A 17,895-nucleotide genomic window follows, 5' to 3' on the forward strand; every position below is an offset into this window, starting at 1 on the left:
GCTGATTTACTTTGGCGGGGAAGAGGGAGAAGATGAGCCCCCTATCTAGTCTTCTCTCTAGCTCTGTGTCAGACAGAAACAACCCTAAATCCCCCACAGCCCTCTAAAGACATGCGGTTAGCTACAAGAGAAGCTGAGGAAGTGTAAAGAAGGAATAGTCCCTTGTTCCCAACCATTGTTACTTCTCTGTTCCTCAGCTTTTAAATGCTGACCAGATCTGGTTTCTGTTCCTTGCTGCCACCAAGAAAAAAAGTAACTGTGTTTGGCTTATCACTCCTCCAAAACACTCTCCTGATCAAAGGGAGGGCCAGAGAAGGCTTGGCCTTGATATTTGATTGCCTTCCCCAATCTTTTACTGATAAAGTAAGAAAAGTCAGCAGGAACAGGAAATTTCCACCAAAAATAGCAGCTCCCAACATTTTTCTGATGAAGTCCTCTGTAGATGAAAAGCTTGTCCATTCCCTTGGCCAAATGCTGCCATATTTTTTGTTTATATTCTCTTTCCTTCTGCCTCAGTTTTACTTTTTCTGTCTCTGTTCTGTCCCCAAGGCAGCATTTTCTGTTTTTCCTCTTTTTGCCATCTCATTTTGTAGCTTTCCCCTCCCTATGTCCAACTCAGCAGGAGGCTATTTATTGCTTACAGTGAGAGAGTACACTGATGGCTCCAAAGACCCAAGGCACATACTTTTACAACTTAGTGGAGTGCCATAGGACCAAAGAGAGAAACTTGGACCTATGGGATGCTGCCTAAATCTGCAGACAGGTAAACATGGGCACCTCATGATCAGCTTTCTTATAGGCCTCTGCAGTAGTAGAGACAAAAAGCAGGTGGCTTCATGAGAGACAAACTGCTTTACTTCCAGATACAGGAGTACATTCAAAGTGTGAGGGACATGGATCTGGGATCATGAATGTTCACTACCCCATGCTTGTGCTCTGCCTCCACTCCAAGAGGGGGCATGCAACCTCAAGTTGAGTAACACTGCCCTAGAAACAGGAAGTTAGATGAACGGGAGACAAACTAAGTAGACCAAGATTATTTTAATTTGTCTTAACCTACTCTTGCCTCCCTCAAGTGACACACTGAGGTGAGTCACACAAGTCAATATTTCAAAAAACTAGAACGATTCACTTACATTCACAGTTTGGGCTTCTCTCATTTATAAATTCAACGAAAGGAAAAGAATGCCCTGGGGGGAAAAAAACACTTACTTGTAACTGCTACATGTCTGTTAGATTTTCCTTCATCTATAGTATCCATAACTTCATCCGGACTACATACAAAACGTTCAGTGCAGCCCTTTAAAAATTGACAAAACATAAATAAGTGATGTACACGGAGAAAAGATAGGTTAGTTCAATAGTGGAATACTAATACTCACCTTTACATAAGGAACTCTGTTCTTGTCCTCATGAACAGAAAGATTGGTCTTTGAAACTGGAAGAAAAAAAACTCTACAGATAAGATATTTCATTTATTCAAAATAATAATATGAGGAATGAGCATATATATCCCGAGGGAAACAGAAACATCATTTCCCATGATATTGCATGCAATCCTTATATTCTAACATCTGAACAAGGATTTACACAAAATGGCCATTAGAGAAACCCAAATGCTTTTATACAGATAACACATTATACAAAGAAAAGGCAGAGCTATACTTAATTTTACAATTATAAGATTATGAAAACCAATGAAAGACTATATTTATAGTTGCCATTTACAATGTCTCATTAATATGCCATATAACTATCCTAATCTGGCGGTAAAGTTTCTTTCCCCTTCTTTGCAGTCTAACTATCCCCATCCTATATAAAGGGCAGACTTACCATCTAAAAGGTCCCTTATTTTATCCAAGTATATTTCAAAATATGACACCTAATAAAAAAGATACAGCATTAAAAACACAGTAATTCATAGATTTTAGGCCAAAAGGGACCATTATAATAATTTAGTCTGACCTCCTGCCTAACACAGGAGACTTTCTTCCTTCCAGTGATACCTGCACCTAGCCCAAGAATTTTTGGTTGAACCAAAGCATCTTTATTAGAAAAACATCCAATCTTAATTAAGACTTCGAGTGATGGAGAATTTACCACTACCATTATTCAATTTACCAAAGGATAACTGCCCTTACTGTTAAAGATTAGCATCTTATTGTCAATGAATTCCCTATTTATGAAAAATATGGATTCCCAACCTTTGGACCCAACTGTCTTTGGATTCATATCTTCCAAATTAAATGGTAGACTTGTACATACACCAAGCACCCCCAATCCCCCACAAGATTTAACCACCAATTATTTTACTTTAAAATCAGATGCAACTTTTTGTTTCAAAAGTACTTCTTAAACCAAACAATTTACCTTAATGTGGAACTCCAAATTTTCATCCATGGAGTAAATATAATTAAAAATATCTTGCACTATTCTTGGAATAATCCCCATCCCATCTGGATCATGAAGTGTTCCCTTTTGAGAAAAAAAAAAGACAAAATATTCTTTATCAGTTATAATTCCATGAACACAACAGATTTCTAATATTCAAAGACGACAAACTGAACATAAAGGAATTGATTTTAGAATAGTAACTAGAAAGAAAATTTTTAACAAGTCTTGCCAACCCATTTAGGACCAAGATTTATTAGGATAAAAAATGACCCCAGAATCTTTTAAATAATAAATTAAAGATTAAAAAGCTGCTATTAATGGAATACTTAATATTTTATCATTTTTTCCCATAGTTATATACCGTTCTCCTTTTGAAATAAGTATTCAGTCTCCTCTGTTCATCTGGCATCCCTTCTCCCACATTTTTTTGGTGGGCTCGATCGTAATATAGTATTTTGGGCATCATTACCACCATGAGTCTGGGAACAGCAGTAATTAATTTGTAGAGCCTTATTTGGCCCTCCAGCAGCAGAATAAGAAATATTATGAGAACGTCCTTTTTAGATACCTTACCTCCATAGTGTGTGTTTTCCCAGATGATGTTTGTCCATAAGCAAATATTGTACCATTGTATCCCTCAAGTACATCTAACAAGAAAGAATTTATGCATTAGGGTTCTTTTCCAAGCAAGAAGATAATTCAGTGTTTGATGGACAAATAATCTAATTAAGGATTCTGACGCCAAATGAATTTTGACCATTACAAAGTGTCTCCACTGTGAACACAAGTCTAATAAAACAAAATTGCATGTTGCTAGAGTAGGAGAAGTTATATTAATAGATTAAAATGTAAACTAATACATTGCATAAGAGTTTCAGACTCAACATACAAACACTTTTAAAAGGTGAGCAGCAAAGGGAAAAAAAATGGGCTTGTATCTTTTTGCTTCTTTTTAATATATAAAGCCAAGGTGAAAGGCTTTTTAAAAAAGGTTACATTAGAAATTAGTGCCTTGTTTAGGCTGGAAAACTATGAGAACTGAAAAACTAGGAACACAAAAACCTGTGCTTCTGAAGACAGAGGAAGAAATCCTGCAACATGCTGTTATTGGATAACCAGCCCACCCAGAGAAACTTTCTAACTTCCAGTAGTTAAGAGGTTAGCTTATGCCATAAACTTAAATGTTTGTATCCTTTCTAAAGCTAGTTTTTTTTTTAAAGTATTGTGATTGTAATATATGTACATTTCAAATTTATTGTAATTGTAATATTTATTGAACTGATATTCTTGTTATCCATATAAATGTCTAAACTTTTTTGAAGTCTCCTAGGTAATTTGTCTCAATGATTAATTCACTACCACAAATTCACAATTTAAATTGTGACTTGTGTGAAAAAGGAAATCCTTTTGATCAGTTTTGAATTTGCCATTTGCCAGTTTCATTAAATGGCCCCTTGTCCTTGTGTTATGAGAGAGGACAAACAGAAGTTCCTTATTTACCTTCTCAATACTATTAATTACTTGAGAGGAGACTAGTAAGGAGGGACACAATGAAAGGGAGTAGTACCAATCTTTAAAACTCTTCATGACATTTTACCCATCCCCTTAAATCGCTCATCTTCTGAACTCCCTCAAATAATGCAATATCTTTTTTTGTGAGGCGATAACTAAAAAGAACACTGCAGTCCAGGTTAGAACACACTATTTATACAATTGACATAATACTTCTGTACTATTCATCCTCTTATTCCTTATGCCTCCTAACTTTATTTTTAGACAACTGCTGCATATTGAGCTTAAGTCTTAATTTTGCTGTCCACAGTTATGATTTTCTTAAGTTTTTACAGTTAATTTAGAACCCTGAAAGGTGTATGATTAGTTCAAATTATCTCTTCCAGCACTCACTACTTTGCATTTGTTAACAATTAATTTCATCTGCCACCATGTTATGCATTTACCTAGCTTGGTAAGGATCCTCTGAAGTTTCTCAGTCTTCTGCAGTCTTGCTCAAGTAATTTGTATCTGCAAGTTTGAGTTCCAAACTGCTCATCCCCTTTTAAAATCATTAATGCATAATGAGTGCTACTACAGACCCTTATAGCAACTCACCGCTAAACTTCTGCTAACATTTATTTTTCTGTTTCATCTCTTAGCCAGCTTCTGATCCTTGCCAGTAAATTGCCTATTACATCAAGACTCTTTTTTTTTTTTTTTTTAGTAATTTGTGAAGGTTTGGTTAAAAGCCTTTTGAAAGCCCAAATAATTTACATCTACTGGGATGCCTTTCCTTTACCCAATATTTTACTGACCTGTTCAAGGGATTCTACTACAGTTGTAAGGCAAGATTTTATTTTGCAGAAGATGAACTGGTTAGACTATCACATGATGAATTTCTAGGTGTTTTATAATTCTATTTTAACAGTATTGCCTCAACCAATTTTTAATATATTCAAGGACAGAGATTCTGTACTCTTTAAGATGCATAAGCATTGAGGCAGGAGTTCTATCTGCAGAGGATCTTCACTATAGTCGACTAAAGTAACTAAAGTTATTATACAAGCTTAGAAAAACAGTTCATATGCTTGATTTTTGAAGGTTCATACTAATCAAGGCTTTTTCCTGGAACAGATATTTCCATAGCATCATCTATTCCTATGCCATATTTCAACCCCATTGATTTTGGCTGATTTTTTTTTTTTTTTAAAGAGTCTCAAGCATCATTTTAAAATAGAAAAGTTATATTTTTCCATCTTTTTACTTAAACAACTTTTCCCCTATAATTGTCCAAGAGAGAATTTTAATGGAAGAGACCTGGCCTGAAAGATTGCAACCTGACAAGATCAACATTTCAAACAGTTATGAATTGAATACATGGGTTCAGAATTGATGTCATTCATCAACTTTAACTATAGTGATTGCTGCTATTCCTGCTATAATTCACGCTGTTTCGTTTAGATACAGTTTTGGGAGGAAAGATGGGTAGGAAGAGAAGAGAAGGAACTACATCACAATTTTCAACAGTAAAAGCCACTTAATCTACTGATGGCCTCCTTATTGTCAAGTTCAATGTTTTTCCTTACCTTTTACAATTTTTTTAGCACAATCATTGTACACCTGTTCCTGCGATGTACTTGACTGGAATACATGGTCAAACACATACGGCTTGGACTGAAAAGACAAGAGTAAAAAATCCCAGTCACAGAAAGTAAAACTGAACATTTTTCAAATTTGAACTGTCCATATTAATAGCCTACTTCTACAGTATCTTTTTGCTCGTTTGTATACTTGAAGCCTTCCATAAGAGGAACTGATTTATACACAAGTTACTTGAGTGAAAGATAATCGATACCTGACCACATACGAATGAAGCCTTGAACTAAACATATTTGTATCCTGAAATCAACCTAAACAGAAGCATGACCCAGTCTCACTTCTTTACTGTTTGGCAACAAGTCAGTTCATTTTAAGTTTTCACATAAATCTTAAACCAAAATGCTCAGGTTAGTACTGTACACCCAAAAACATTTTTCCCTCTGGGAAAAGGACTAGAAGGTTATTACTTCAGGATTCTGATAGTTGAGATCCCGCTTGAAAGGGAAGAGTAGTGGCATTCTAGAGGAAGTATGCCAAGAAACTACAGTGATTAATAGGCAGAAGCCAAACCTGAGGTAGCTGAAGTCTACGCTGGAAAAGCAGACGGCTGCCTATATTTTATTCTCTCGATGGAAGGAAATATTCAAGCTGCTGCAGTACTGAATTCTACTTCCAAGTGTTTCAGTTAGTGCAGACTTAGTTTTGGACTTAGCATGCTCTTGGAAGTGTCCATTACTAATATTTTGGATATTCTTGTGACTACATGCTGATCTGACTAAAGAGACAATGTAGTATTATGTCACTATCCCTTTTTTCCAGAGTATGCTGCTACCACTCCCATCATCTGAGTGACTATGCTGAGACACTCATAACCACTCCCATTGGGATGGTAGATGGATTATGATGAAAGAAATTTTGTGTTTTGGAGTGGGATTTCCCAAAGCTCTTAAGTGATTTAGGACACAAGATCCACAGATCTTCATCAAATCATTTAGGTGTTTTTGGAAATCCCACCCATGATTTATTCTAGTTTCTTTTAATACAGGATAAACTTCTTAGACAAGCCAAATTAAAACTGGGATGGACACTACTACATTATTAGCAAGAGAGCTGCCTTCTTTAACAATTACTATCAGTCTTGAGGTGTAAGGCTGAAGTTTCAATAAGCACATATATAAAATTAGCCATTGAATAAAGGATACAGGTATAGACAGCCATTTCCTCAACCTTCCTGTAGTGACTTTAATAAAAGGAATATTAACAGGCACATCTGCTATTTTGTGTGTTGCAGGTCAACTCCATTATAACTCACAGGTAACATTTGTCTAATATGTACAAATCTGCATGCACTACTTCATATGAAGTGAACATCCCTATTGCTGGATCACGTTGCCCCCATTATCACCTTTTGTACCATATCTACCCTATTCAGATTGTGTCCAATAACATCCTAAACAAAATGTATGGGGTACTGTTGATGTGGCTGGCATTCCTTCAGGTTTAGATGCAATTTGAAACTTCCTCTAAATTATTTTTCCACTTAAAAAAAATGATATTCATGAATACACTATTCCAAGTCAGTACATTTTTGAGAAAGTCTTAAGTGAGTATCAACTGATTTTGGAGACTCTCTATGGAGGAATTAAGTCAGGCAGGTCATTGATCTTAAAAACACTAGATCTTGCAGTAATCAAGATCTATCTTTAACAGTTAAAAGTCTGTTATAATGCCTGCATCTAATTTTCACTCCATACATCTGAAGAAGTGAGGTTTTTTTACCCACGAAAGCTTATGCCCAAATAAATCTGTTAGTCTTTAAGGTACCACTGGACTCCTTGTTGTTTTTGTGGATACAGACTAACATGGCTACCTCCTGATAGTTAAAAGACTGTTTAACTCATCAAGTTTTTTTCCTTCATGTAGATTGTCAATGTACCTGATCCCTGATGCTTCCGGTACAATGTATGGTTAATTTTTAGCTTTTCATTTCCTCACATGGGAAAATGAAAATAGAGCTATGAAACAAAGCTGTAAGCTGCATAAGAAACTTCCAGAATTCTTTGTTATAGTATTCTTTTAATTTGTCTTAACCTACTCTTGCCTCCCTCAAGTGACACACTGAGGTGAGTCACACAAGTCAATATTTCAAAAAAACTAGAACAATTCACTTACATTCACAGTTTGGGCGTCTCTCATTTATAAATTCAATGAAAGGAAAAGAATGCCATGTTATAGTAGTGGATAGAACATTTTGGGACAACATCAATAACCCATCAGACTGCTATATTTTATTTTGATTTAATGCCAAGTCACACAGGAATTTCTTAAACATCGCATTCATTGTGCCTGTATTTCAATCAAAACAATTTATTCAATCAAATTAAACTTCATGTTAGTCTAACTTTTTTGAGCTCTTTAGAGAGACAAAATGGGTGAGGTAATATCTTCTATTGCACCAACTTCTGTTGGTGAGACAAGCGACTTTGAAAATCAGTTTTTTAACATTCTTCCCCACATTCTAAGGTATAAAATCTATTCCCATTAACAAACAGTATGGAGGGAGGTTGTATTTACTAATTCTACTTAAAATAGTTTAGCTATATCATGCCTTTATAATTCCCCTTTAAGCTGCCATTGAGATAGTACTATGAAAGGGCAGAGGTAAAAGGGAAAAAAAAAAAAACTAATTTTCTTCTCACTCCTATTGATTTATAGGATTACTCACTATACATACTATGCCTTGTTGAATTTTATGGATTAGTTAGAGGAAGTAATCTATATATAATAAGGACTTCTCTCTCTCAAACAATGAATTGATCTTAAATATAAGTTTATACATCACAAGCTTCAGGAACCCTTGACAGACTGACTACCTCCAAAACACAGTTCCCTGTAACAAATTTACTAAGTCAACCAGAATCCCCATTCTCATCACTGACCAGGAACATCGCGGTCTTGGTGGCATACCCTGAAAGTTGAGTGATTACAGACCAAACTAGGGAAGCAAATTCCAAAGGTTCAGTGCCCTAACAAAATAGTCCGCCTCCCTCCCACCATATTTTATACCAATGAGGCTCTAGCTCAGGCATCTCCACTGATCCGTATTTGTCAAACATCAACAACTGTTAATTTAAAAATATATATATATTTAAATGCCAAAATAAGCAGAGGTGATAAAGAACAGCTTTGCCTACTACTGTGACTAATTTTAAAAGAACTACATATACACCTATCACAAAAAACAGTCTGAAAGATTGTTGTGTAATTCCAAACAGGTTTCATTTATTTGGCATTTGCAATATCAATTCTACCTGTTTTCCAGTGGCCTACTTTCTCACAGCAGAACCACCAAATTTCTAAAAAAAAAAAATTCATAATATATAAAGATATACTGATTGTGCTTCCTCAGAAAAAAACCTATCCTATTTTTCAGTGCCCAGATCGCACCATTATTGTGGCACAGATTTCCCTCACTTTGCCACAAACACCTTATCTGCATCAAGAGGCTATGACTGAAAGCTTTCTAAGGAAGGGTACAGAATCAGGCCTTTTTCTGGATTGCAGTTTTTAGGTACTACCATAAGTGAAAAACCAAGTTGGACCATCAGACACTATACTTTAGATGTAATAAGCCTTGTGTTTTGGAATACAGATATCTTTTTGACTAGGAATCAGATTCTCAATAGCTCCGTAAAATATTTCACTTAACATTGCAAATTAAGCCTATAGATTGCCTATTCATGTGTGCCAAGTCCCTATTTTCCAGTCTCCCCAGAGCCCAGACACTCTGAGTTAAACATCCAGATTCACCTCTTTACCAGAGTTTGGCTATACTGGTAAACATTAACCCATAAGACATCAGCCTAAGCTTCCTCTTTGGCTGCTTCTATGGTTTCACTCTATGAACCTTCTCTAAATGAACCTAAATCAGTCTGTCTCAAAGCAACATTCCAAGCCCTTGTTGAAGCTAACTTGCAGCCACCTGCCAGTATGACCCAGCAGTAGTTACTCAAATCTTAATGGAGGGTTTTTTTACAGGCTTTGACACAGTATCTTTTTATCATCATAATTAATGGCCAGTTTAGCTTTATTGGGCAACAGTTTTCAGCATTAGCCTATATACAAATATATTCAAAACAACTGAAATGTACAAAACTTTGCTCTTCACAGATATCCGCTGGCAAGTCATCATCTCCTAGTGTTGTCTTCATAGAAGATGATTCCATTACTCTTAATGAGACAGAATAACCTCTAACTTCAGGTTATCCTCAGAAGTACAGAAAATAAATTGTATAAAAGTATTAAGTATTTATTTCTATTGCATTCATACTCTATAGTTTTAAAGTTTACTGTAAGATTTTCAGAGTCCATCCATAGCAATGTGTGGTTTGGATCATCTTGTTTTCTGATCCTTAATACCTGGAATAGTCTTTTCATTATTGATACTATAAGATGAGCAACCAGTAATGTTCCATTTCTCTATCACAATGTACACAGCGCTTTTAACTCTAAGGCATATTCTTTTTGCTAATGTAATGCATCCTGTCTGACACTGTAGCTGGATTATTCTTGGCATGAAGAGCACAAGACAGTTTATAAAAGATTGAAGTATTAAAAAACAGCTTTCTCCCAATGCAAAACAGTATGATACAATATTGCTATCATCATTTTTGGCCATAAAATAAGCAAAAAATGTAAAGCTTTAGGTCTAAGTAAATCCCAAACTGAGTGATCTTAGCAAAACTTATCTTTTTTCCATTAATTTGGGAGCACATTTTCCATTTCCAACCCTCTTTCCCAGTTTGAAAGATAATGTATTATTGCTCTATCAGTGACAGAGTTCAAAGTAGCAAAAAAGATAGGCAAGGAGAGTCCCAGTATAGTAGTATTCTGCTTCCAGTAAGAAAAATGATGTTTTTAAATTCTTTTGGGGTGCATGAGGAGAATAAGATGCATGTAGAACTGATTTTCTGTAACTGTAGAGGGTGCAGGGTATGTCAATGGACCTTAGTTTTCCTGTCTTCCATTCTTATTTTTCTGTGTTAAGATTGTAATTTGAGTGCTTCCTTACTTGCTTATATAATACATCAAATTTAAGGCTCTGTGTACTCTGCAACAAGTAGGGATCAAGTTCTGCAGCATTTCCTTTGCCAGAGGATAAATGGGAAAATACTATCAGTGAAACAGCCCTGTCATTTAATTTAATTTGATCGTCTCAATTTTATGACGGCCCCATATTCAGTTTCAACATGAGAAGTTTTTGTAATGAAAATGCATAATTGCAGCAGGGAAGATGTTACAGAAAGCTTGAGGTTCTAGCAGATGGGTGGGGAACAGCTGGAATTTTGGCATTCAAGGAGACCTGGGAGGTGGGTTGGGATTATCGCTTTAGCTGGATGTTTGTTCTAAAGGGATCAACAGTGAAATAGTTAACAATACTGACATTTAAAGTGTCTTTAGGTTTTAGAATGAACACCACACTTGTGACAACCAGAGATTACTACTAAGATGATCGCACAGCAGCAGTACAGTATACACCTCTACCCTGATATAACACTGTCCTCAGGAGCCAAAAAAATCTTACCATGTTATAGATGAAACCGTATTATATCGAACTTGCTTTGATCCGCCAGAGTGCGCAGCCCCGCCCCCCTGGAGTGCTGCTTTACCGCGTTATCCGAATTCATGTTATATCAGGTCACATTATATCCGGGTAGAGGTGTACTTCCTTCAATATTGAAACAAGTCTTCTAGCCATACATGTCTGCACTATTACAGTGTTTGTCAAAGCCATATTCTTTGAGAAACTGTTGTACTTCTCCTAAGTGATCAAGGCTCAGCAAAAAAATGCAAATACTTCAGTTATAGGTCAGAGTACAGCTTCTAACATATGCAGTTATTTTCCATATAAGGTCAGATTATAATATTAAGGTGGAGTACTTTTACAAGTATGGAAGTGTTTTTTTCCTTCTAAAACACAAAATAGCGTACCATCGTTCTACTTCTGCTGTTTTGTGTAAGTGTCCCACCCCTTGCATGCCCTACCCTCTTTCAATGTTCCATATGAATTAAATTTTCATTCTGAATATTGTTTTTCTGCTGCCAAGACGATGAAGTCAGTAGAAGAAAGATCTTCACTAGTCTGGTTCTGCAAGAAAGTGACAGAGCCAAACCTTTCTTTAACTTAATATACAAAACCAGCTTTAAAGAAGTATATCCTTTAAACTGAAAGCCAGATATATTTAGATATTCAGGGCAGGCACCAGGCCTTGCATGTTACGGATACTACCCAGTTAATCAGAAAATACACTGAGGCAGTCAGATGTCTTCTTAAAAAAAAAACAGAAAAAGATGGGAGTGCTCTCTACATTACCGAATATAGTCATTTGAAGGAAAAATGGGATGCTGCTTATTTGTATGTCAATACCCAGACTGCTCTTTCAGATCTCAATTGAGACTTTAGCAATTGTGAACAGTCTAAAAGGTCTGGGTGTGACTGAGTACAATAGTTTGTTTGGGGGTTTTTTGGGGGGGGGAAAGGGGGAAAAATCACAAGACAAGAAAGAGCACATATACAGGTAATAAAAGTGGCATACAAGCATTTCATTCAGAGTGATAATGCTCTCTGCTTGCAAACAGTTTCAAGTGTAAAAAAAATAAAGGTCAAAACCACATATATATGAACATGCTGGTTTCTCTCTTCATGTGACCTTTTCAGTAAGCACTCCCCATAACTACATTTAACACTGAAGAAATATAAGTTTGTGGGTAACTCCAATATAGACTTATAAAAATATGTTCACAGCAGTTGTGTTAGGTTTCAGCTTGTCTTGCATATATTCTTAAACAAAAAGGCATTACAATGAATTTTGCATTAAAGAATCTAGTTCTCTCAACATTCATGCTGTAAATATTTCAATAGAGTAAGTGGCTGGAAAAGGCTTTACTATTTTAAAAGCACGATAACTTAAAAATATCAATTTGAAAATTATGCTGTTGCAATCAAGGAAATATCATCACTAAGACATTAGTCATGTTTAGACAATATTAAGATGCCTCAAGTTAGGTGTCATGATGCTTATCGTAGCCTGGTCCACACTTGAAAGCTTTACCAACAACACACCTCTGTTGGCCCAGCCCAAACCCGATGATTTGTCCTTGCCTACGCACACCGTCATCATTGTGCTTGTAACTTGTTAAAAATAAAATGTAAGCACAATTCACTTTCCTAGCAAAGAGGAGGAGTTATGCGAGGACTAAATTGCATAACAACATTTAGGGGGCACAGCTACTTCCACAGCCCAGTTTCCAGACAGTCCCAGTGCTTCTCACAAAATGTCACGTTTAAAGCTGAAGATACTCTACCTACAATAATTACAACACTTGAGGTTACTATAAACTATAGGATTACATTATTTATTTATTTAGTTAACTTGTGTATTTGACCAGTGAATATACTGTCAGTTTCACTATTTCCCTCTACAGTCAGTTCATCCCACAAAGGAAAAAAAACCCTCTCTAATTATTTAAAGGAGATCAGAAAAATCCTTATTTTTTTAAAGAAATTTGTGTTCTGAATCTTTAAAAATTAGAGGGTGTTTTAACAAACTAGATTTTTTTTTTAAACTTAGTCAATTTAAAAAGACGTTAGGTTGACAACTTTTTCTAGCTCCAAAGCAAAAATATCTTGAGCAAATTCCCAGTGTTAACAGTACTTGAAGAAATAGGATAATACCCACCCAACCTCCAAAGAACTGGAGTCACAATGAAAACATATGTCTTTACACTGCTATAACAAAAATGTTACATGCATACAAGTCCACATACTGTCTTAATGATGTGCATTTGTTTTTTTAACATATGAATTCATCAGGAAGAACAGCTAGAAAAGATTCCCCTTAAAATTAACTATTTCTAAAATGAAAAGACTTTCTTGGAATTAGAATTCAAAGCCTTGTGCGAGAACTATTAATGAGCTGCATCTTTCTTATAGTTATTGTTCTTCAAAACAAACTAATACTACATCTCAACCACAAATTGCTGTGAAATACATAACATCTACAATTACAATAAATAGTTTCTCTAAAAGACAGAGATGGAAAAGACTCACTTGTCCAGGATAACAAGCATGCCTGTAGATGTGTGGATGCCCAGGAAAAAGAAAACTATCACTGCTTTCCCCAGAAAGGAAGGGGAAGTCAAGGAACACGTGTATAGTTAGAGTAGGACAAACCCGCAGAAGAGTACGAAACATCTCTGCTCCCACACTGTCTCCTAACTTATTTCCAGTCTTGCCCTTCTCCCTGCCAATAGGGACAACTCTCCCAAACGTTACTGGGTAGGTAAGAGGCAAGCTTCTCCATATTTCAGCATGGGCCTGCAGAGGCAGCGTTGTAAGTACCACAGGCCAATCAAGAGGGTGTAGCCTCTCCTCGTGAAGAGAATCCTAGCTCAGCTTACTGGAAAGAAGAGCTTGGCAGGCAGCTACCACTATATATAGTGGTGAAGAGAAGCCCGATAAGATATGCATGAAAAGAAGAGGGAAACTGATATAGTCTGCATGGAAATAACTGAGGAATGGCTTTAGGAAGGCTATTTCAGACAAGATATTTCAAACAGGCTAGCTGGTTAAGTGTTCAGGCTACTAGAGATCAGTGAAGCTTTGCAAACCCTGACTAACTCATCCTTGGAGATAAACTGAATGGTCATGAAAGGTGCAAGTTTGACAGTCCTGGAGAATTAGGTGTTCAATTTTATTTAGTAATCAGAGGATGTGATTTTGAGTTTGAGAATTTTGCCATATATCAGGAGTAAAAATGCTTTATGTTACTGGAATGCTGGGAATTCCAGCATATTCACTGTAAAGAGCACTTGTTTACAGTCCCAATGGTCGGAATATCATGAAACAGGACTTAAAAGACTGTCAGTGGTACCTCAACATACAGTATCAGCGTTTTCCCGGGCAGTGGTCCAAGGCTGAAAATAGCAAGTCCTGGACCTAAGACTACTGGATGTTTTACATTCGGCCTTCACTATTGCAGAGGAATACGGTTAATAAAAAAGTCCTTACAATGCATGTTCATTCCCCCCTAATTCTGTCAGTTTCAAGCTCCATGTGGTCTCTAAGGAGAATGACTAGTTCCCCTCACACTGACTTAGTGAGTCTCCAGACCACTTCATCCTTCAGATGTAATTTTGCAATCTTTTACTAGAAAAGCAAAGCTCACACTATTGTGATATTTTCTTTATTACCTAGGGAAAATTCTAGTTTTTGCATTAGTGGTAAAAAGTTGTAAAGAGAAAAACATTCAATCTTTTTTTTTAATTTGCAAAAACTGACCCTTGGAGTTCTTGTGGAAGATCCTACAAAGTCTATACCACAATGGTAATGTTTCTCAATGGCCACTCCAAATTACCTCACTTTTATCATTTGAAACCTAAACCATGGATCCTTCTAATGAACTTCAAGCCCCTGCCCCCTTAGCAATAACTGGTAATTGCTTGAAGGTTAGAGAGCGGGGAGGGAACAGAATTTATCACCCAGAAAGTCTGATACATCTCAGGAATGGAATTAACAACCTTTGATTTCAGATGGGACACATAGTACTCCTATGAATGGATACTCAGGACCAACCATGAAAGTGAGCATATTTACTTCTGATAGTGACACCAGTTTTGTCATATTCTGTATCTGCTAACAGTCTAGATAAATGATGGTCAAGGCTTCTGTGTAACTGTGAGAATTAATGCAGTCTGCTGCACCAATCTCTGAAATGAGATCTTGAATGGGCCAATACCAGCTCATTTCACAAGCATTTTGTTGGCTTTTCAGTGGCCTACTTACTGCTGACCTGATCTGAATTTATACCAGAAACAGCAAAAGGTTCCGTATTCCATTAGCAATCCATTTGTTTTCTAAAACTGAATTTAAGTAGAATAAGAAAAGAAATACTTTAAAGCCTTGTACTATAAAGCCTAACAGAAGCCTTATTTACTATTACGCATTTGTTCCACTTCCAAGTTAAGCTGCTATGAATAGATATGTTTAATTTGGGTTGCTTCAAGAAGAACCTAAAATCTAAACAACTATTAGCAAGGTACATTTTAAAGTTATATCCCTCATTTCCTCTCTAAATTTGCAATTGTGCCACTGTGTGGCAAATTCTTCATCTGAATATGCAGATTAAGAATGAGAACACGTGAGAAACAGAGGGGAAAAAAATCTTTGTACAACCCATTTACCAACAAATGCCAATGACACCAGAGAAGACAGTTATTGTAAATTACAGTCTAGCTCTCCATTCAATAACTCACTCTACCACAGCTGAATTGCAAACTGGCACTGTTGGAATTATCTTTTCCAGGACACCAACAAGATCTCTTCATAGCAAGCCTCTATTCTGCAGAAAGTGATTTTTGTTAAATTGCAAACAAATATGTGTGATGAACTACACAGATGTAAGTGGTCTCAATTTATTTTGCTGGACAGAGTATTAGCCACTAAGCCACCGGTCGATGTAATGATCACAAAAACCACTCCGCAGATTTTCTTTTGCCAAAACTATTCAGTGAACAAATTACTCTGCATTAGTAATGTCTAAGAAAGAAGTTACCAGACATTACATTAGTTGCCAAACTCATCAGGTTACACAAAAGAAGCCTAGTTCTTTTGCTGATTTTCTCTCTCCTCCCATACACCTATTTCCAGGATGTCAGCTCTTTATTTTAAAATTTCACTACTGTATTCAAAAACACCATTATCAATATCTTGAAAACAGAAGAATGGAAAGCCCAATATCTGGAGTGCTTTATTCTCCAGAGTCACCCTGCTTATTTTGTACCTTAGTTCAGCGCAAACTTCCTCAGACTGATTAGTAAACAAAGATATGAATTGGTAAGTGACTAGTGATCAGTAACGAACAGTCCAGCTCCATTAATGGCACACACTACTGTATACACCGTTTTCCTCCACACATAAGAGCTGTTTCTCTAGGTCTCTTATGGGGCGTGGGGGAGGGCACTCATTGCAGCACTGACTGATCTGCGATACAGCACGACTTTCATATCCACTGTGTATGCGATGCTCCCACCTCAATTTAAAAACTGCCACTTTCAGTCATGCCCAAAGTTTCGAGGGCTGCTGCTGCAAGAGGCCTGCTAGGCAGGGAGTTTTTGATTAGGTAGCAGCTTTATGCCCGGCCAAGTCAACCCCTGCGCCTGCCCTGCCCTGCTCCCTCCTCTGCCCTATCATGCCCCCACGAAGCCCGGCTGCTCCCCTTGCCTGGCCCCCTCCACTCTCCCTCAGCTCCTATCCGACTTGTCTCTCCCCTTCGTACCGCGCCCATCCCCGTGGTATCCGGCCCTCTCCCCAGCCCGCCGCTCCCGGCCCGGCGCTCACCGCGATGATGACGGTGTCCTCCCCCTGGAACTTGGCGATGTACTTGTCGCCGCGCATCACCTCGGAGTCGTTGAGGGGCCTGAAGCGACACATCACTTTGATGTTACATTCCGCCGGGTCCGCCATTTTAGGCCAAAGCCGCCGCCTTCGGGGCGCTCAGCCCGGCAGCCGCCGCTGCCTCCGCGCCGCTCACTCCGGGGTCCTGCGAGCGGCCGCCGCCTGCAAAGCAGCGCCTCACTGAGCGGAGGGGAGAGGGGAAGGGCTCTTCCCTGGCCGCCGCTGCCGCCTCCTGCTCTCACTTCCTCCCCAATATGGCAGCCATGGCGGCGCCTGCAGCCGGCGAGTCCGGGCCCTCCCCTCCTCGAGCAGAGGCGGCGCCGACAACAGGGCAGGGGTGACGTCACCCGCCGCAGAGAACACCCATCCCCTCCCCCCTCAGACTCACCGCGCAGGCGCGCGTCGAGGACCTCGCCGCGGCTGCCGCCGAAGAGCTCCTTTGCGCAGGCGCACACTAGGTTGGACGGGAGGAGGGAGAAACATGGCCACCGGCAGACTCGAGAATCTCCTGCGCAGGCGCACAAATGGGATATGGGTCATGCTGTCATTGGGTCAAAGGGGCACATTAGAGATGAGGCGTGTGAACAGCGTGAGGGGAAGGCGCGGTAGCAGAGGAGGCCCTGCCTTCAGGCAGGGGCCTAGCGACAGGGATGCTTCCCAGGGGCTATTTACAAGGGTCTGTGCCTGTCAGGGCCATCCCCATTGTAGCTGGTCAGCCCCTGGGTTCTTCCCCCCAGCAGTCACCCTGTTTTCAAAATACACAAACCAGGGCAGTTTTCTGACATTGTGTTTTAGCATCACAAAGTTGTGTGATATATCACAGATCCACCCAACTGTACCACGGGCGTCTGTATGAAACTGCTTGTAAAGACCTGGGCAATGGTGTCATATGCATAGTCCATGTGGTTTCCTATCTGTTTGAAATCATGTCCACGTGAAATTGTAATAGGAAG

At 38.2% G+C, this 17,895-nt stretch overlaps 1 protein-coding gene across 2 annotated transcripts in view; it reads right to left on the bottom strand.

Moving 5' to 3' along the window:
* Positions 1-17,217, bottom strand: part of KIF5B (kinesin family member 5B) — a 63,466-nt gene extending 46,249 nt beyond the window's left edge. The window contains exons 1-7 of one of the 2 annotated variants that reach the window (XM_045005181.1): positions 16,886-17,217; positions 5,475-5,562; positions 2,968-3,041; positions 2,371-2,475; positions 1,834-1,882; positions 1,383-1,438; positions 1,213-1,300 (exon numbers count right to left, since the gene is read on the bottom strand). In XM_045005181.1, the coding sequence (XP_044861116.1) occupies positions 1,213-1,300; positions 1,383-1,438; positions 1,834-1,882; positions 2,371-2,475; positions 2,968-3,041; positions 5,475-5,562; positions 16,886-17,011 (586 nt within the window). In that variant the 5' untranslated portion in view covers positions 17,012-17,217. The remainder of the gene's footprint in view (positions 1-1,212; positions 1,301-1,382; positions 1,439-1,833; positions 1,883-2,370; positions 2,476-2,967; positions 3,042-5,474; positions 5,563-16,885) is intronic. The other variant, XM_045005183.1, reaches the window with a different exon arrangement.
* Positions 17,218-17,895: the final 678 nt, after the last annotated feature.

This window comes from Mauremys mutica, chromosome 2 (assembly GCF_020497125.1).
Source record: "Mauremys mutica isolate MM-2020 ecotype Southern chromosome 2, ASM2049712v1, whole genome shotgun sequence".
NCBI lineage: Eukaryota > Metazoa > Chordata > Testudines > Geoemydidae > Mauremys > Mauremys mutica.